At 50.8% G+C, this 20,489-nt stretch overlaps 1 protein-coding gene across 3 annotated transcripts in view; it reads left to right on the top strand.

The window, feature by feature from the left end:
• The window catches only part of UPP1 (uridine phosphorylase 1), a 29,013-nt gene extending 8,836 nt beyond the window's left edge, over window positions 1–20,177 (top strand). For 2 of the 3 annotated variants that reach the window (XM_025923255.2, XM_086697123.1), the window contains exons 3-9: window positions 7,427–7,491; window positions 12,139–12,256; window positions 15,239–15,397; window positions 16,386–16,500; window positions 18,718–18,927; window positions 19,212–19,358; window positions 19,871–20,176. In XM_025923255.2, coding sequence (XP_025779040.1) covers window positions 7,448–7,491; window positions 12,139–12,256; window positions 15,239–15,397; window positions 16,386–16,500; window positions 18,718–18,927; window positions 19,212–19,358; window positions 19,871–20,028 — 951 coding nt within the window. In that variant the 5' untranslated portion in view covers window positions 7,427–7,447 and the 3' untranslated portion in view covers window positions 20,029–20,176. Of the gene's footprint in view, window positions 1–3,325; window positions 3,507–7,426; window positions 7,492–12,138; window positions 12,257–15,238; window positions 15,398–16,385; window positions 16,501–18,717; window positions 18,928–19,211; window positions 19,359–19,870 lie in introns of those variants that run through there. The other variant, XM_086697124.1, reaches the window with a different exon arrangement.
• The last annotated feature ends 312 nt before the right edge of the window (window positions 20,178–20,489 follow it).

Below are 20,489 nucleotides of genomic sequence, written 5' to 3'. Positions count from 1 at the left end.
GGAGCATGATGCCAGCGTGTGTCCTGGGGCAGTTGAGATAAAGGAAGGAGACTTACAGGGTCCTCGAGGTGGGGTGATGTGAAGCTGAGATTCCCTTCTGCCCCCCGCAAAGCGTCATCATGGAGGCAGCTGAGCCCCTCGAGGGAGGTCACTGTGCCGGTTTCAAGGACTGGTCAGTGAGCCGTAGACAGTAAGGGGATTTGATGTTTCATTTGCCTCAGTTTCCCACATCACCATGGCAAGCACTTGAACACCTTTCCCTCTTGAGGGTGATATTAGGGCTCCGGGAAACGGAGTCTCTAGGCTTCTGGAGATCAGGCTCTGGATGAGATTGCCTCTTTCTTGCAGTTTACTAAGTTCTCCATGTACTGAAGGAGACCCTTGTCCTGCATGACCGTGATCTCCATCAGTCAACCATCTGCTTTCTTTCCTCTCTCCTGTTCTTGGGCGGCCAGGAGAGTGCAGGGAATATCACATATCCCACTCGGCGCCGGGGGGGGGGGGGGGGGGGGGGGGGCGGGGGAGGGAGGAAGGGGTGCTGTTAGCTTGTGTTTGGCCCCCAGCCTGCCCCATGCTCTCTCATCAGGGGGACTGTATAATGTATGCTTTGGAGAGTGAAACGCGTCTCTGGTTGGAACACCAGGACCCCCTCACGCACACACACAACCCTGCACACACAGCCGCTCTGCCTGCCAGCAGCCTCAGTTAGCAGGGGGTTTTCCAGCCAGAGGGTCACCGAAGTCTGCGGTTTTCTTGGCACCAAGTTGCTTAAATCTTTTGCTGTGTGCCGGGTGGGGGCACGGAGAGGGGTCAGTCTTGGGGAGGCTCGCGGCCTGCAAGGGGGGCCTGCCGGCACTAAGGGTGCAAGGGGAAGAGGCCCCGGGGTGGACTCAAGAGGGTGAGAGGTCTGGGGCGGGGACCGGGCAGGGAGATGATCTCTCTGTTTCCGAAGCGAGAAAAGCAAGCGGGTGTGGGAGTGGCGCTTTCTCTGCAAGACCGGACAGGATGCTTTCTCTGCGGCTTGGTTTCCGTTTCTGGATTCTGTCTGCCGCCTCCCGGGAAAGCACTTCTAACTCTTCCTCTTTCGATTCTCTGCGTGCTGCCCAGCTTCCCACCCGCAGAGGAAAAATTAGCATCTTGGAAGGTGCAGGTTGTTGGGGGGTGCGGGGAGGCGCGTTGCTGGGAGCATGTACTGCTCTGGCAGGGAACACTGCCTGAACGACTGACACCGGCCCTGGGGACACAGATGTAAGACCCCAGGCCCCACTTCTCTCAGTGGAGTGAGGGCCCTAAGGGGAGGGGAGCAGGGCCATCTGGGGCCAGTCTCTGCATGGTCCTGCTGATGGTTGCATTTCCTGGAAACCAGACTTCTGCGGAAGCCCAGCCGTCTGTATAAATCTGTTTGATGAATACTGTGCATGCCTGGAATTAGGAGCTAAAATGCTGATCAACGATTACAATTCTGACGCGTGCGTGGGTTTCCTGCCACTAATTCTCTGATGCCAGCAGGGCATCAGAGAATTCAACTCTTCTGACACCACCTACCCAGAGATGGCAGTCAGACCCTCCGGGTCCCCCAGCACGGCCCCTCCTCCCTCCAGACGCCAGTCCACGTGTCACCTGGGTTCTGACCCGCCAGCTACAAACCAAAGGCTCCCACGACCCCTCCCTGGGTTTGGCGAACTGGCCGGAGGTGCTCACAGGACTCTCACTAGATCACTGGTCTGTTGTAAAAGGATTAAGTCAGGAACAGAGGGAAGGGAGAGCTGCCCAGGGCGCGGATGGGGAGGGAGCGCCGAGCTCCCTGCCGCCCCGGAGCCCGCTGTCCCCCCATCTTCACGTGCTCACAGACCCTGGCCTGTTGGGATTTTTTCAATGCATGGACACGACTGATGAAATCATTGATGAAATCATTGGCCATTGGTGATTGATTCAACCTCCAGACCCTTGAGGTGGGATGGGGCTGACAGAGCCAATCTCTAATCGCGTGATTGGTTTCCCTGGCAACCAGCCTCCACCTTCCGGCGCTTTCCAAGCCACCTCATTAACATAACAATAGACCCCTTCGCGCATTCACCACTCTGGGAAAACTGGATGGAGACCACATACAGCTGACCCTTGAATAGCAGGGGTTTGAACTGTGCAGATCCACGTACATGTGGATTTTTTTGGATAAATACAGACAGTACTGTAATTGTGCTTTCTCTTCTTTATGATGTTTTAAATGACATTTTCTTTTCTCCAACTTTAAGAGTATAGTATATACTACATAAAACATACAAAATGTGTGTTCATCAACCATTTATGTTTTCAGGAAGGCTTCTAGTCAATAGTAGGCTATTAGTAGCAGTTAAGTCTTTGAGGAATCAAAAGGCAGAAGCACCAGGCGGATTTTCCAGTGCACCCCCCCCCCCCACCACCACGTTGTTCTGGGCTCAACTGTGTGTATATATCTGTTTCCCTTAAAACCACCAGTTACCCGCAACAGGTGGGCTTAATCGGATAGAAAGTGTGAAACTAGCCAAGAAGCACAGACTTGCTGAAACACGTGGCCAGTAACATGGTTCCCTGGTCACTGCGTGGTTCAAGAGGGGATCCCCAGGTAGGGGATAATCTTTTCTAATAGGATTTTAGTCACAGAAGAGGTGTGGGTCTGTCTAGAAGGCAAGGCTTCATTCCAATAAAAGAGAAAGCATATGATCCATGACTAAAACATATTTATATCCATGTGATGGAGGGATTTGCACGGAACCCATTTGCCAAACCTCAAACGGTCCATTGGGCAGTATGGGTGTTTCCCAGGATTGTATTTTGGCCAGTGGGACAAGCAGAGTTCCCGCCATATTGGTTCATGAACACTATCCTTTCACGGTAAACCAATGGTTTAATGTGTGTACAGTTGTGAGTACTGGGAATTTAAAACTTTCTGGTACAGCCACATTGTTCTTTGGTCCACACCTGAGTTCTCTCTTTTTATCAGACCAACAACTGTCAGATTTCCCATATTGATTCTCCTTTTATGGGGCCCATTGTTGGGCATCTCTGGTCAATTTTTCCAGGCTGTCATTTGGAAAAACATCTCTTTGGACCATGACTGGGGTCCTGCTGTTGGTCTCCTTTAGTACAGCATTTTTGGTGGAAATATAAGCAAAGTGGTTTCCTTTGGCTTCCAGGGGGATGAGGCTAAATGCCCGGAACCCTTAGTAATAACTAGAGCCACCAGCAAACAGTATGGCACCTAGTAAATGTTGGACATAGGAGCCATTTAAAAAAAAATATTTTTTATTTATTTGAGAGAGAGAGAGTGGGGGGAGGGGAGGGGTAGAGGAGGGAGACACAGAATCCAAAGCAGGCTCCAGGCTCTGAGCTGTTCAGCACGGAGCCTGACTCGGCGGTGCTCGAACTCGTGAACCACAAGAAAATGGCCTGAGCTGAAGTCAGTCACTCAACCAACTGAGCCACCCCGGCGCCCATTGGAGCCATTCTGAATTTTATCCTCATGGGAGGTAAGAAAACTGTTGTTTCCCTTCCGAAATCATGAGCTTCCCCAAAGGCATACTGAGTATCCGCATAAATGTTTGTGGTTTTGCCCTTGGCTAAAACAGAAGCTCAATTTAGGGCACTTAAGTCAGCCTGTGGGCCAAACAGAGGAGCCTGAGGTGAAGGTGCTGTCTCGGTGACTTCAGGGGAGTTGTATAGCACATCCAGTGTGACATTTGATGCTTCGAATAAGGACCATCAGTAAACCATGAAAGGCTGCATTGACTAGAGCAGTTTCCTGTGAATTGTCATGGGAGTCAACAGGTGATCTGTCAATGTGAGGCCACTGTGAGCGATTTTATCCTTGATGGAGAGGAGAGGGGTGAGAGGGTTAAGGATCCTGGAACCAGAAAGAGTCATTGTAAGAGGAACAGTGACCAGGATGATGTCACGGGAGGTGAGGCGACAGGCTGAAAAGTCTTGAGTGTCAGGAGAACTTAGGAGGGCTCCTGCATGGGGCACTGGGATGGTTAGAGGAACCCCTGTGACTATTTCTTCAGTGGCCTTAACTGAGAGGGCAGTGGCAGGAATGGCTGTGAGGCCAGGGGGAATATCCCTGAGTCACAGGGTCTAATTGTTGGGTACAACACCCCATGGGGTGATGGTGGTCTCTGTGTTTTTGGGTGAGCGGCTCCCAAGGCATCCCCCTCCCTCTCACATGCAGAGAGGAAAAAGGGAGGGGCGCCTGGGGGGGCTGTGTCGGTTGAGTGTCTGGCTCTTGATTTCAGCCCAGGTCCATGATCTCATGGTTCGTGGGATCAAGTCCCATGTCGGGCTCTGCACTGAGAATGTGGAGCCTGCTTGGGATTCTCTCTGTCTCTGTCTGTCTCTCTCTCTCTCAAAATAAATAAACTTAAAGAAGAAAAAGATACTGATTGTCCTTAGCAACTGGAACACTAAAAATGCACCACATAGGTCAGTTACCTATGAAAACGTGAAAACGTTGCTTTCAGTGGGCACGGATGTTGGGAGTGTATGGGGGTTAGGAATAAAAGGGTTTTGAGGGATAACAGTCTTATCGATTGCCTCGAGGTCCCAAACAAACTCCATCCTTGGCCATCGGGATTTCTCACAGATAAAGTAGGGGTGTTACAGGGACTAGTACCGGGGATAATGAGGCCCTGAGACCTGTAATTCTCTATTATGGGCTTGACACCCTGAAGGGCTTCTTCATTTATAGGCTATTGACTTATTCTAAGGACAGGTTTTGAGGGATCTATTTGAGCCGTTTTGGCAGGTCCTCTGTGGACTGTGCCAATATCAGTTAAGGATTTTGCCCCTAAAGAGGATGGTAGCTGATCCATTTGTGACAAATTACCAGTGTCCCCAGACTCAGCTGTGGTCCTGTCAGAGACAGAGCAAATCAAAGATGTCAAAGGGTCATTTAAATCCCCTGGCTGGCTATGTTGAGGACTACTGTCAAGTTCTAGAATTATCTTCCCCTTTGGGGAAAAAGAAATTCTGGCATGATGCTTTTCTAAGAAGTCTCAACCCAATAAATGAGTAGGGGCAGAAGGCAGAGTCAGTATGTCTCAAAGAGAGTAGGTTCAGAGATGGGAAACTGTTGAGTTGTAAGAGACCCCTCCTCACTAACTGAACTGTTCAGGTGCTCTGGGCGGGTGGCAGTGGGGCTGGGCACTGAGGGTGTAGGTCCTGTGTCAGTAAGGATGGAGGTTCATTCCCAGTCTGGAGAGTGGATTCTCCGAGCTGATTACCAGCGACAGGCCGACAGGACATTGAAAAGTTTGGCTAGCGGTCTAGAAGCACCTAAAACGCCTAAATTTGTTAACAGTCTTTTTTCCCAATATCCTGGTTGCTTGTAATAACAGCAGAAATGAGACTTGGCTAGGGTGCAACCAAGCTGGTTTGCCAGGATAACTAAATTTGGAGGGGACGTAGTTTCCCATTCCTGCCTGGCCCTTTTAACTGGAAGGGAAAGATCCTGGATCTTTGATAAACAGAGATATAACTGTTGATAAGCAGAGAATTAAATACTGCCTGGGTAGACTCAATAGCTAAAGGGAAGACCAGAATGTCTTTAAAGTCAGTTTGGAGTCCATCGTCATAACCATGAGCAGATTCATCAGGCTTTTGTGTACACGCCTCAACCTTGTTCCCGTCACCAGGCTTAGGAAAAGCCATTATAATTGCTCCAGTGAGTGAGTGTTCCAGCATCTTGCCAAAATTCGGGTGTGTGTTGCTCTAACTCCTGCTCAGGATGTTTCCACCAGACTGGCTTCATCCAGTGTTTGGGCTAGCCCCAGCAATCAGCGTGTGGATCTGCTGATACAAATCCGAGAAGTCAGGTTGGAAAGTTTGAATAACTATGTGCAATTCTTCAGCAAACCTATGGGGGTCCCCGGCCAACGTTGGAGAGCTCGTTAACTCTGGCCCCCAGTTCAGCCTCAGTCCGGGGACCATAGGAAACCGGGAGTCCATTTATATCCTCAGAAGGCTTAACTTTGAAGGAGCCGGTTTTAATAGGTTCAGGATGCAGAATGCAGGGGACCATCAGGAGAAAAGGAAGGTAAAACAGATAAGAAGGAGGGGGTGGAGACAGGGCAGGTGTAGAGAGAGCAGAGGAAAGTAGCCTCGGGGCCTCGAGTCTGTGGACAGAGAGATGGGGGAGGGGAACAAGAGGCCGAGCCCCAGGAACTTAACGCGGCCGCATCTGTGGTTTCTTCTTCCACCGGCTTTAGGATGGTAGTAAGACAGGGTTGACTCGTGCCTGCTTCGGATCTTCTCTCCTTCCTTGGCAGGTGCTGGAAATCCCACAGTTCAGACCTCTCCCCCGACCCCCACCCTTCTTCCTGGGCTGTCCCTGACACCTGAGATCCCACAGGGGTGGGCAGCCGGGAGTGGTCTGTGGGGCCAGGCTGGGAAACCAGGGGTGATGCCTGCCCACCTTGGCTTCTGGTGTATTTCTGCTAGCTCCTTGGAAATTAGCAACCCTGCAGGTCACATAGCGCACATGGGGCCTGATGTGAGTGTGCACAGAGTTTCAGCACTGGGCTTCCACAGGCCAGTGAGCCAGAGTGCCCTGGGTTCCTCCAGCGGGGGTGAGTGGGGTGGGGGGGGGGGGACTTGCTGTTGTTAAGTTAATTACACAAGGAGGCCTTGGACAGAAGTGTCAGATCTGATGCCCAGGTCCCAAGTCAACACCTGGTGTTGAGCCTGTCAATACTTCGAGGGTGTCAAGTCAAATCCCTGAGGACAAGCTATACTCGATCTGCCTACCAACCATGTCCTGGCTCCCCTTCCGTACCTGCTCCCTTTAATTCTCTCCTGGGGCCTTCCTGACAGCTTCTAGTCTGACGCTGCCTTGTTCCAATAGATTTTTGCCAAATAAGCTCTTAAGAGTCTCTTATATGCCTGAGTCTATTTTTAAATAATATTCTGGGGGCACCTGGGTGGCTCAGTCGGTTGAGCATCTGACTTCGGCTCAGGTCATGATCTCACAGCTCGTGAGTTCGAGCCCCATGTCAGGCTCTGTGCTGACAGCTCAGAACCTGGAGCCTGCTTCGGATTCTGTCTCTGTCTCTCTCTCTGCCCGCCCCCTCCCCCCCCCCCCGCCCCCGCTTGCACTCTGTCTCTCAAAATTAAATAGACATTAAAAAAAAACCTTTTATTCTTATTTTTTTAATGTTTATTTATTATTGAGAGACAGAGACAGAGCATGAGTGGGGGAGGGGCAGAGAGAGATGGGGAGACACAGAATCCAAAGCAGGCTCCAGGCTCCGAGCTGTCAGCACAGAGCCCAATGGGGGGCTCAAACCCACAAACCGCGAGATCATGACCTGAGCTGAAGTCGGATGTTTAACCCACTGAGCCACCCAGGCGCCCCCTCCAAAACTTTTAAATAACATTCTGTGTTGTTTTCTCCTAGGCTCCTGCCCCGGCTGAGAGAATGGCTTCCTCGGGACTCCAAACAAAGAAACGTGACAATCACAAGTAAGGCTCCGGCCGACCGCAGGCTGGTTAGATCCTAGGTTTATGGCGATTACTGTGTGACACATGTTTTTCCGAGAGCCACCGTACGGTAACACGTTTGATTCTGGTGACAGAGACTGGGGACGAGATGACAAGAGCCCTGGCGTCTGGTGCCAGGGACACGCGGTGTTGGCCACGCGGGCAGCTCTGGGCTCAGAACGGCTCTGGTGGGGCCCCTTCCGAAACACAGCCCCTGCTTGTCTCCTGGCCCTGTCGGGGTTCGGAATCGTAAATACTTTCTTTACGGTTTTCCTTGATTCCAGCTGGTGATCCTTACAGCCCGTCTTCTATGTCTATTGTGCATTGCTGGCCAAGGGAGAGTTTCTTGCCTTCATCCTGATTCCTGCCTGGGCTTGAATCCAACAGTATTTTGGTTTCCTCGCTCCCTTTGGTGTCCCCCACCTCTGCTGGGGTTACCTGGGGGAGCCCTGGAGCTGGGCTCAAGGTCATGGACAGGACCCAGCCGGAGTGGCCCCTGGCCTGCCCTCCGCTTGTGCTCCCTCACTGGTGTGTCCTTGCCCACCACCGCGAGGCGGCTGTGGTGTCAGGAGCTCGAGGCCAGCTCACGAGTGCAGCCTCTTATGAAAAACATTCATGTTAAAGTGAGCCCATACGGTGAGGGGTACTGATAGAACCCAGCTTCCACGGCAGTCGTGAGTGTGAAGTAGGTTTTTATGCGCGAGCTATTCGATTTTCAAAATTTATGTTTATTGTTGAGAGAGAGAGCGTGAGCAGGGGAGGAGCAGAGAGAGAGGGAGACACACAGAATCCCAAGCGGGCTCCATGTTGACAGCAGACAGCCTGATGTGGGACCAGATCCCATAAACTGTGAGATCATGCCTGAGCCGAAATCAAGAGTCGGATGCTTAACCGACTGAGCCACCCAGGCTCCCCATGCGTGAACTATTAGTTATATCAGTTCTACCGCAAAGCCGAGTGCCTCCCAGGTACTAACATTTGTATCTGTGTCCAGAACTGGGCCTGATGCGTGGCTGGGGTCAGATCTGGCTGGCTGCTCTGAGCTCTCCCTACCCCCCACCCCAGACTCCCTTCCTCGCCTCTTCTAGTCCCTGAGCACCTGTCCTGAGGCACCTGGACAGCTTGTAGAATCAGCCAGTTTGCATCCATTTTGCATTTCCTTTCCGGAGCAGGTGTTTCATGAATAGTTGTTAAATGAGTCAAGTGACAAAGCCAGATAAAGTGACTGGAAATTGTATGTAGAGGAGAGAACGAGCTTTCCAAGTAATGTCTTTGATTTGTTTTAACATCTTTTAAAAAGTAAGTTCTGACATGGTCTGGTTCATTATGGTCCTTATCCAATTTATCTATTTTAAAAGCATTGCAGGGGGTCCCCGGGTGGCTCAGGTTGAGTCCCGGTTGAGCGTCCGACTTCGGCTCAGGTCATGCTCTCACAGTTCGTGGGTTCGAGCCCCGCGTCGGGCTCTGTGCTGACAGCTCGGAGCCTGGAGCCTGCTTCGGATTCTGTGTCCCCTCCCTCTCTGCCCCTTCTCTGCTCACGCTCTGTCTCTTTCTTTCTCTCAAAAATAAATAAAAAATATAAAGAATTGAAAAATATATTAAAGCATTGGTGTTCTTCATAGTAATGCTCTGTTTCCTTCTCCTTCTCTTCCTGGAAAAAGAGAGGGGAAAAAAAAGTTTCCCGTTTTGAAATAATGTGGCAAACTTGTCTTAATCACATCCTGTTTTGTCAGTTCTGACGCTTGCCGCTCAGCCCTTCTACTTGGTCCTCCGTGACCATAACATCCTGAAGGCATGTAGCAACCATCCTGTCATCAGTGACGGTTGTCATGAGAAGACCTTAGGACGCCATGACCGTGTGAAGGTGTCAGAATTTTCATAGCAGCCGTGGGTACAGTGTAAACGGATGAGCGAGGCCGTGTGCCTACAAAACCCCAATCAGACTCCGGCTGGATCTGCCCCGCAGGCCGCAGACACTGTCGTGGCCTGGATGCTGTGCCCTTCTCTGTCTTACCGCAGTTACTACCATACTGTAGCTGTGTTTGCTCCCATCTGTTTTCCTTACTCGATTTTGGGCATCTTGGGGCACAAAGTGCCTTACAGTGGCTTTTCAGGTCCGGCGGAGTGATTGGTGCAAACAGGAACTCATGACTTAGTCATATGGATAGCTTGCTCTCCCAGGAGATCACCCGTGTTGTTGCACCCTAAGCCAAAATCAATACAGTCAAACCTTGGTTTGCCAGATGATTCGCTCCAAAATCCAAAAATATCCATGTAAAAATGATTACAATACTGTCACATAATACACAATAATAAGGAAAATACAGAATAGAAAAATAAATTAACCTGCACTTATGTTTGAAAGCCTTTGTGGCTTGTGTGAGGGAGAAGAGAGAGGAGGGTTACTGTGTAGGACGACTTTCACGATCACTAATGGAATCACTGCTGTCTATTGGTCCCCTGGGATCTTCTTCTGCATGGGGGCCCTTGTATACGCTCGCACGGATGTTGACTATAGTGCAGTATCAATAAACTCTCGCCATAGACTGTATTTACTGTAACTGGTAATAAGGCAGCGGAGGAAAGGGTCTCTGTCCGCAGGCAGCCTGACCTAGAATGAAGCAAAGCGTTCCTAAGCTCACTCTTGTACGGAAAAGCAAAAGACTGTCCACAGGTGCTTTGAAGTGACAGAAAAGACACCAGTGCCAGTTGTGGGCACCTTCCAACGTGCTGAAAAATCACTGATTTCTGCCAAACACCACAGCCTGAGACCGAGCATCCGAGCCTGGGAGACGATCGCCCACAATCCCGCAGAGAGAGAGAGAGAAGGACCATTGGCTCAGTTGTCATCATGTGTCATTCGGTGTCACGTACGACTCACGTTGCAAGACATCCATCGCTTGCTTATCGAGTTAAAATTCTTAGAAATGTTTGCTTGTTGGGTGCCTGGTGGCTCAGACAGTGACAGGCCAACTTCGGCTTAGGTCATGATCTGGCAGTCTGTGGGTTTGAGCCCCGCGTCGGGCTCTGTGCTGACAGCTCGGAGCCTGGAGCCTGCTTCGCATTATTGGCATTATGGCTATCCAGCGCATCTCTTTGGTAGGGAAATGTGTGTTTTCAGTTAGATTTTGAAACATTGGGCACATGTCCCGAACTCTCACACCCCCAAGGTAACAGCCACTGCGCTGGGGGCCTGAGTCCCATAAAGCATCTCCCCGGAGGAGTTCTGCAGCATACTTTTTCTGATGGGCTTGGTTTACAGGGTGTGAGAGACTCAAGCCAGCCCGTGCAGTCATGGGGTGGAATTTCCAAGTCACAGGCAGCTGAGAGCCTCTTCTCTTACATCTCTTTCTGTTGTTTTTTTTTTTTTTCTTACAGAGTTAAATTGAGGAGGAAACAGATTAGTGGGTTCTGGGCAGAAGGTCAGGCGTGGAAGGAAGAATGAGAAGCTTCTGAATGCCCTCACTCAGGGATCCATGTCTGTCTGCGCACCCCTGGTGCCCGACAGGCCAGGCTTTGGTGGGGAGCACCGCGGCCTCTGGGAGTCAGGCAGGCACAGATGTCAAAGGAGGCGTGTTTAAGCTTGTCAAGTTGGAGATGCGGTCTAGACCTACACATCTGGTTGTGTAAATAAAGTTTTATTGGAACACAACCACACGCACTTGCATTTGCCTCTGGTCCCTTTCACGTGACAACATCAGGATTGAGTTGTGACAGAGCCCACGTGGCCTGTGAAACCCAAAATATTTACTATCTGGCCTTTTATGAAAAAAGGTTTGCTGACCCCTATTCTAGGCCAGCAGTGTGCTGTCTGATAGAAATAATAATGTGAGGGGCCCCTGGGTGGCTCAGTCGGTTGAGCGGCCGGCTTCACCTCAGGTCATTATCTCACAGTTTGTGAGTTCAAGCCCCACATCAGGCTCTGCACTGACAGCTCAGAGCTCAGAGCCTGGAGCCGGCTTTGGATTCTGTGTCTCCCTCTCTCTGCCCCTCCCCCACTCACACACACTCTCTCTCTTACTCTCAAAAAATGAATAAAATGTTAAAAAAAAAAAAAAAAGAAAGAAAGAATAATGTGAGCCACACACACTTTCAAGTGGCCACACTGGAAAGAAAACCAAAATGGAAAGATGTCTTCTCTCATCCCTCCCGTTGGACATTGTACAGGAGTGGTACTGGCTAATGCAATAAGACAAGAAAAATTAAACCCAAGGTGTACAGATTGGAAAGGTTACCTCTGGAAGGGAGAACAAGAAGCTTTTTTTTCTTTTTTCTTTTATTGCCATCCATATTTCCTATGTGAATGTATTATTTTGAAAATAAAGCCAAGTTCAGGTGTCGAATGAACTTGGGTAACAACTGGCTATACTTTCTATGGGGTGATTTAGCACTTTGATCTTTGTATTTTCTTGTGCTCTTCTGAGTTCTTTGTGATTCCCCTCCAAACAGGGGCCCGGGGTGTGGGGAAGAGATGTGGGGAAGGAGAAGGGGGCAGAACGGACACAGGCAGGTGGGAACATTTGTGGTGCTAGGGTGTCCCATCTCAACTGACACAGGATGCTTCTGTTCTCACTTTGGCCACTGGGTGCTGGTGCTCTATAAACCTTTCGCCTTTCTATTTTGTGACAGTGGCCACTTTGTACAACCCACCAACCCAAATGTAGCAACAATGCAAGAAGATGTCCTGTACCACTTTCATCTCAGCACCAGCACGCACGATCTCCCTGCTATGTTTGGAGATGTGAAGGTAAAAGGCAGGGCTGTTGATTCTGGGGATTTGTCTTAACATCAGTCTCGTCATAGGTGATACTGGTAGACATGGGCACAGAGGACAAGTTCATCAAGTTATATCTTCAGATTTTTGCTAACCGTTGCTTTCAAAATATGTAAACTAATGAGTTTATGAAGGAAACCTTGTAAGTTCTGCCATATTGGTGCCTCAATAATCTCTTATAAATTCAGTGTGTAATGGAAACCATATAAAATAAATTTCCTAATGCTCCACTCCGAGAAAAGGAGTTACAAAACATTCTGTAGAGGAACAAGGGAGAATAAGCGAGTAAATACACATGTCTCCTTGTAATTTAAAGTGTATGTTTGTTCTTTTAATGGCTTACTTGGCTGAATGCAACTTCTAGCCCATTTCCCCCACAGAGTCCTGAGTTCCTCAGTGTTGGTTTATCCTGGCACAGGACTTTTGAAATGTCTGATCCCTGTGGGTAAAGATGGACTAATGTTTAGATTCAAAATCAAAACAATGAATGACTCAAAATTTCCTTGCTTCTCCACGGGTCTGTCTTAGCAGCCACCGTATTCCTTTCCAGCTGTGAGACGACTCCCCATGTATTCTTTTTTTTAGGAGAGGGATTTTCTCTGGTTACTTAGAACGAATAGTATTTTCTTAATTGGGGTATAATTAATATATGGTGTTAAATTAGTTTCAGGTGCACAATATCATGACTCAACAATTCAGTACATCGCTCAGTGCTCGCCATGATAATGTGATCATCATCTGTCATCAATGTTATTACCATCCTGTTGAGTATATTCCCTATGCCATACTTTTCATCTCCATGACTCATTTATTTCGTACCCGAAAGTCTGTGCCTCTCAATCCTCCTTACCTCTTCCCCCATCCCCCTTACACTCTCCCCTCTGGCAACCACCAGTTTGTTCTCTGTACTTAAAGTCTGTTTTTTTTTTTTTTTTTTGGTCTCTTTTTTCTTAATCAGTTAGCTTTGTTTCCTAAATTCCACATGTAAGTGAAATCATATGGTATTTATCTTTTTTGGACGGACTTATTTCACTTAGTGTTATACTCTCTAGCTCCATCCATGTTGTTGCAAATGGCAAATCTCATTCTTTTTTATGGCTGAGTAATATCCCATTGTATGTGGACACACACACACGCACGTGCACACACACACACACACACACACATTTATTCATTTATTTGTATCTTCTTTATCCATTCATCTATCCATGGACACTTGTGTTGCTTCGATGTATAGCTATTATAAATAAATCTGTCATAAACATAAGGATGTATATAACTTCTTGAATTAGTGTTTTTGTTTTCTTTGGGTAAATACTCCGTAGTAGAATTATTGGATCATATGATTTTTCTACTTTTAATTTTATTTTTTATCTTTCTTAAAGTTTATTTATTTATTTATTTTGAGAGAGAGAGAGACAGAGTAAGCGAGTTTGAGCAGGGGATGGGTAGAGGGAGAGACAGAATCCCAAGCAGGCTCCATGCTGTCAGCGCAGAGCCCAAAGTGGGGCTCAATTTCATGAACTGTGAGATCATGACCAGGGCTGAAACCAAGAGCCGGAACCTTCACCCACCGAGTCACCCAAGTGCCCCCTATTTTTAACTTTTTCAGGACCCTCCATACTGTTTTCCAGAGCGGCTGTACCAGTTTGCATTCTCATCAAAAGTGCACGAGGGATCCCCTTTCTCCACATCTTCACCAACACTTATTGTTTCTTGTGTTGTTGATTTTAGCTACTCTGACAGGTGGGAGGTGATATCTCACTGTGGTTTTGATTCGCATCTCTCTGATGATGAGTGATGTGGAGCCTCTTTTCATGTGTCTGTTGGCCATGTGGAAGTCTTCTTTGGAAAAATGTCTATTAAGGTCATTTTTTGAAATGGGATTATTTTGGTTTTTTTTGTTGTTGTTGCTTTAAAGTTTATTTATTTTGAGAGAGAGAGAAAACACAAGTTGGGGAGGGGCAGGAAGAGAGAGGGAGAGAGAGAATCCCAAGCAGGCTCTGTCTACACTGTCAGCACAGAGCCTGGTGCAGGGCTTGAACTCACGAACTATGGGATCATGACCGAGATCAAGAGCCAGATGCTTAACCAACTGCACTACCCAGGCACCCCTAAAATGGGGTTATTTGGTTTCTTTGCTGTTGAGTTGTATAAATTCCTTATATGTTTTGGAGACTAACTCCTATGGGATGTGGCATTTGCAGATATCAGTGGGTTGCTTTGTCCTTCTGTTGTCGGTTTTCTTTGCTGTGCATTGTGTTCTTAATGTATTTACTTTCCATGCATTTGAATTTAACCTTTCTAGGCGGTGGGGATTTCTTTTGTCATGTTTAGAAACTAATAATTCTTTCATCATCAAACTCCTTAAAACCAGCTCATTTACTTTTTCTTCTTGTGTAAAACAAAATGGAAAGTAAGAGTGTATATATAATACTTTGCAGATTTTAAGTTTTACTTCTCTGAGCGCCACCCACGCACCTGATTTCTACCAGTTCCCGACTCCCACTGGGCCCTTGGCTCTTTCCATACTTTGGCCGTTTGGCTCTTGGACGTCTGGGTGGGAGACGTTGGTTAGAAGCCCATTGTACAGATGGGCTGGGGGGCCCCCGTCGCACGGTGAGGCTCCCTCCAGGACATTGGCCGAGCTGTGCACGTGATGGATAGAGGCCGGGCAGGCATGGAACCTCGAATTACCTCCCCAGAGATAACAAGGGTCTGGTTTCCCTGTGTCGTGCAGAACTGTGACCCGGTACTTCTCACACTGAGCGAGTGTGCATCACTCACAAGCCTCTGCATCACTCACAATAGCACACGTAACTGGGCTCCCCGGACACAGGAGCTGTGAGGCCTTTTTTCCCAGCAACGTCTAGGTGATGCTGATGTCTGCATCTAGGTAGCACCCTTCATCGTGCTCTGTGCCTGTGCTGACGGGGCTCTGTTCTCTGGCTGCAGTTCGTGTGTGTCGGGGGAAGCCCCACCCGGATGGAAGCATTCACCAAATACATGGCCAAGGAGCTGGGCCTTGACCACCCAGATGCAGAATATCCCAACATCTGCGTGGGGACCGACCGCTACGTCATGTTCAAAGTGGGCCCCGTGCTGTCTGTCAGCGTGAGTACCTGCCCTGACGGTGGGCTCGGGCCTGGGACTCTGCAAGCCCCCTGTTACCCCCACCTCCTGCTCTCTGCACACACACAGGGCTGGTCCCCTCGACACCTGTTTACGCTGTCGGGCTGGGGGCAGGGTGAGACGTCTCTAGCAGCGTGAACCGTCCAGAGCACTCCAGTGTGTGGAGACAGTGTTCAGTTCCAGATAGTTTGTGGAGGCAGGAGCTATGCAAGGTCACACGTGACCAACATAGGTGCGAGAGCTCACCCCAGCTTTGGGAACAGTGCCTGCGCGTGTGTGGGCACTGGGGAGGGGCTTTGTGGGAGATGTGCCCCAGGAGGTCCTCTGAAATAGACTAGGAGGTGGCGGGCACCCAGTAGAGGAGGCATGGGCCGGTTACTTTTTGTGGCAGAAGCAGAGAGCGCAGGGAGAGGGAGCAGGACACATAAAACTGTGATAGTTGTGCGTGGCATGGGCATCTGTGCAGCGCCTCCGGCCAGTGGGGACGCTCCTTACCTGGCGCCTAAGTAGCGGGCTGTTGCTTCCCCGCCAAGCCTCCATTTCCTGGGCTGCTACCTGCTTCGCAGATGTGGGGACCAGCTGTGCGACCCCTTAATGCAAACGTTTGCATTTCCCAAAGTGTCAATAGTTTTAATTAATTAGTTTATTTATTTTGAGAGAGAGAGTACAGGGGAGGGGCAGAGAGAGAGAGGGGGATCCCAAGCAGGGTTGGTGCTGGCAGCACAGAGCCCGATGTAGGGCTCGAACTCATGAACCATGAGATCATGACCTGAGCCGAAGTCAAGAGTCGGACGCTCACTGCACTGAGCCCCCCCCCCCCCCCCAGGCGCCCCATTAGGTTTTAGGTTTATACTTGGAAGGTCATGTCATCTCCCTGGCGGTGCGCGATGCACAGAGAACGCCCCGGCCGCCCCCTCGCCCCGCCTCCTGCCCCCTCCCCCAGGTAACGCAACGTCCCTCCCGGTTCTAGCACGGCATCGGCATCCCTTCTACCTCAGTCATGCTGCACGAGCTCATCAAGCTTCTGTACCACGCCCGCTGCTCCGACGTCACTGTCATCCGCATCGGCACCTCGGGTGGGATCGGTGAGTGTGCCAAGGGCCTCCGCCCAGGGCCAGTGTCCCCGCTGCAGACCCAGTGTGGGGCGGGCTTGGGTACAAAGAGCCCTCTACCCGGCTTTGTTCAAGGAAGCTGGCTGGCAGGAGGCACGAATAGAAGCTCTCGTTTCCGGTTCGGCCGGGACCACTAGGCCCAAGTAGGTAGCGGAAGGGCCCTAAGCCCAGCGTGTGCAGAGCCTCGTCCTTTTGGGGGCGACCGCGGAGTCTCTTTGTCTGCCTGCCTCTCTCCGTGCCTTCTAACCGCTTCTTCTCTGCCTCTCTCCTGTCCCCTGCGCTCCCCAATCCCTGCAAGGATTCAAGCACCTTAGGAGAAAACCAACAGGAAACTCAAAGACAGAGATGGAACCCAAAGTTAAGATAAGTGTCCTTAAGTTGCCTAAAGGGTCCCCAGGCCAACCTGAACGGGTTTTGTTTTCTCCCTGAAAGCCACAAAGAGAGCAAAGAGAACAGGATGTTGTAAGAAAGCCAAGGCTGAGTTCAGAGCCAAGGCCCCTGGGGCACATTTGCTTTATAGAAGCTGATCATTCTCTGACTCAGACATTCCCGCCCTGTGCCCCTGTGCCTGGTGGGCGTCTCCCTGCAGGGAACTGCCTGGCGGCTTGGAGCCCGGAGGAGCTGTTACTGGTTCTGCCCTGCACGTGTGGGGTTGTGACCTCTCCTGGACTGACCGCACTTCTGGAATTTAGGTTTTCTGACCAGGGGCGGAGACTGCAGTAGACCCCAAATCTTCTGGATGCATTATCCCGTTTTCTCATGTATACAGACAGATTGCTGTGTAAATACCGGTGCTTGAAGGATTATAAGTCAATGTTTAAGCTGTTCTCAGGGAAAAGTACCGGTGCCTGAGCGGTTTTGGTCTTGGCCCCAGTGCCGTCCGCCAGATGGATTCTCACAGTGTGTGCACATCACACCAGCGTCTGCCAAAGACCCTAAAGATCTGAGTTTCTGAGTTCTTGTTCTGGAGGGATTTTTACAGTTGATGATCAGAGAGCGTGGTGGAACACGTGGTGTCGATTTTGAGTCCCCTAAAATAGCCCCATAAAAACAGCCACTAGAGAGCCGACCCAGACCCCAGATGATGCTGGTGACAACGCATGGTGTGGCATCTCCACGAATTCCAGCCAGCATAAGGGTGGTGGGCGGGTGCCGGGGCACCATTCGGGAAGAAGCACAGGGTCGTGAGAACAGACAGCCCCCCTCCCCTCCCCCCCCCACATAGCCAGCAGGGACTCTGAGGAAGAGGAGGGGCTCACACACCCCAGCTTGAGGGTGACTGGACATCAGGAAGGGCATGAACTCCCCAGGCTAATGAAGGAAGGAGAGTGCTGAGCACCATTCAGTTTCAACCCCAGCGTGGGACCAGCTGCAGAGAGGAGGGTCTCGATGACCAGGAGGGACCAAAACAGCACGGGAGAGAAAGTTCAGATAAACATGCAGGGGCAGAGGGCATACTTTGTAATGTTTCATGAAAACAGCCACTCTGGGGGCTCTAGAACCTTCCACTGGCTTCCTCCTCCTCCATTCCTAATATTTAGGAAACCCAATTTCCCATTCGGATAAGTATCAGGAAAGGCTCGTGGTCAAATCCCACACAAAGTTATGGCAAGATCAAGGAATGAGAGCCGAGGAATGACCCTACAAATAAGAACATACCCCAGGAAGGTGTGCCCGGAAAGCATTCGACGTGGAACCTAGTAACACGTGGATGAAAGGAGAGCAGGATCGGTTGGGAATCGGTCGTTGCCGGAGCTGGGTTTGGGACGCACAAGATTTCTTGCCTATGTTTGTAGTTCCTTGAAATGTTAAATAATGAGAAAGCACGAAACTGGGACCAGTTCGGCACATTGTGGTCACCTGAGCGGTGGGGTGCCAGTTACAGAGTGGGGGCTGGAAGTCACGGCACATCAGGCAGGGACAGGGGCTCCTGGCAATTTCTTTTTCTTTGCTCTTCGCTCTTCCATATTCTCTGCCTCTATCATCAGAAAAAGAAAAGAAAAATGCTAATGTCGTACCTCAGTCATCAGAAAAAGAATTTGATGCAGAAAATCGATCCTTAGCGATTTCCTCTTCGAACATTACAGGGCGTCCCGGTATTTTCTGGTGTAGATGGGTCATTTTCCTTTCTGCTCTGCGGTGCCCTCCCTGTCTGCCCCATGTGGCCACGACGTCTGCTTCTCCCTCCAGGTTTGGAGCCTGGCTCTGTGGTCGTCACCCGCCAGGCGGTGGATGCCTCCTTCAAGCCCGTGTTCGAGCAGATGGTCCTGGGGAAGCGGGTGGTTCATAGGACACACCTGGATGAGCGGCTCGCACAGGAGCTGATGCAGTGCGGTGCAGACCTGCGGGAGTTCCCCACGGTCCTGGGGAACACCATGTGCACCTCTGACTTCTATGAAGGTGACGGGGATGGGCCTGGCCTCCCGGGGGTGGGGGCGGGGGCTCCTGCACGGGGGAGGGTCTCCGTCACTCCTGGGCTCCTGTCTCTTCAATGTTTCCATGGCGCTCATAGCGCTCTGCTTATGAGTGGGCGGTTTGGGCTCCAGGGCGGCCAGGGCCTGGGGGGATCCAAAGTGTCCCCGTGTCCCGGCGGGAAGCACGTCGCAGGCACGCAGTAGGCGCTTACTGCGTGCAAGTGGTGAGCACACCCAAGTCAACGCTGGCACGTCTCCATGTGTCTTCAGGGCAAGGGCGTCTGGACGGTGCCCTCTGCTCCTACTCAGAGAAGGACAAGCAGGAGTACTTGGAGGCGGCCCATGCGGCCGGCATCCGCAACATTGAGATGGAGTCTTCGGTCCTGGCTGCCATGTGCGGCGCGTGCGGCCTCCAAGGTGGGTGAGCATTTGGTCACGGGGGTCCTTCCTCCAGGGCTCAGCCTCCAGGCCCCCGTCCGGGCCCTCCTCCTGCCCCCACCACCCACCAGCCCCGAGGCACGTGTGGACGGGTTGGCATCGTCCAGCCCTGTGCTCAGACACCCTTGACCGTCACACAGTCTGCTGCAGGGCCCTCAGGAGCCCCCGGGCCTCTAAGTGGGATGAGAAAGACCCACCTCGGCTCAGGTCAGGAAGCTGCCAGCGCAGCTGAGGGTTCCACCCCCGAGTTCCTTATGTCCCCAGCAGGGTCCAGCTCTGCCTTCCAGAATCCCCGGAAGCCTGGCCTTGGAAGGCAGGATAGGGCTCCTCCCACCCCGAGCCAGTCCTGGGATTTGCTCGAGAGCTTCTTTTGGAAGTGAAGGCTGAGGGGTTGATCCTGCGGGGACAGCAGAGGGGACGCCTCGGCCGGGGTCAGCAAGGCAAGCTGGAAACCCAGCACTTTGTGTGGATGTGGCGTTTGGTCTCTGCAGTGGCCGTGGTCTGTGTCACTCTGCTGAACCGCCTGGAAGGGGACCAGGTCAACAGTCCTCATGAGGTGCTGGTCGAGTACCAGGAGCGGCCACAGCGCCTGGTTGGTCACTTCATCAAGAAGCGTCTCGCGGCTGCTGGAAACCCCCGGGATCTCTGAAGACGCCAAGTTGCAGTTGCTATACATAAAATCAGCACCCGGGTGCCAGGCTGGCTCAGCTCTCAGGGTCCTGAGTTTGAGCCCCACGTTGGGGATGCAGATTACTGAAATAAATAATCTTTTAAAAAAAATCACCTTCAAAATCTCCTTTTGTACGTCTTTGTGCTTATTTTGAATTTTGGAATTTAGGGAATTGGATTGTATTTCAGAGGCAAAGAATCCTGCATTAACGACACAAGTGGCTTTTTTTAATGTTTATTTGTTCTGAGAGAGAGAAAAAACATGAGTGGGGGAGGGACAGAGAGAGGGAGAGAGAGAATCCCAAGCAGGCTCTATGTTCAGCGCAGAGCTGGAGTGGGGCTCAAACTCCTGAACCGTGAGATCATGACCTGAGCTGAAATCTAGAGTCGGAGTGAGGCAGCCCCCGCCCGGGTCTGGTGTAGGATCAGGCAGTGTAGAAG

This window comes from Puma concolor, chromosome A2, assembly GCF_028749965.1.
Source record: "Puma concolor isolate L17-30 chromosome A2, mPumCon1.1.hap2, whole genome shotgun sequence".
NCBI lineage: Eukaryota > Metazoa > Chordata > Mammalia > Carnivora > Felidae > Puma > Puma concolor.
The sequence above is the reverse complement of the archived record's forward strand: the minus strand, read 5'-3'. Positions and strand labels throughout refer to the sequence as shown.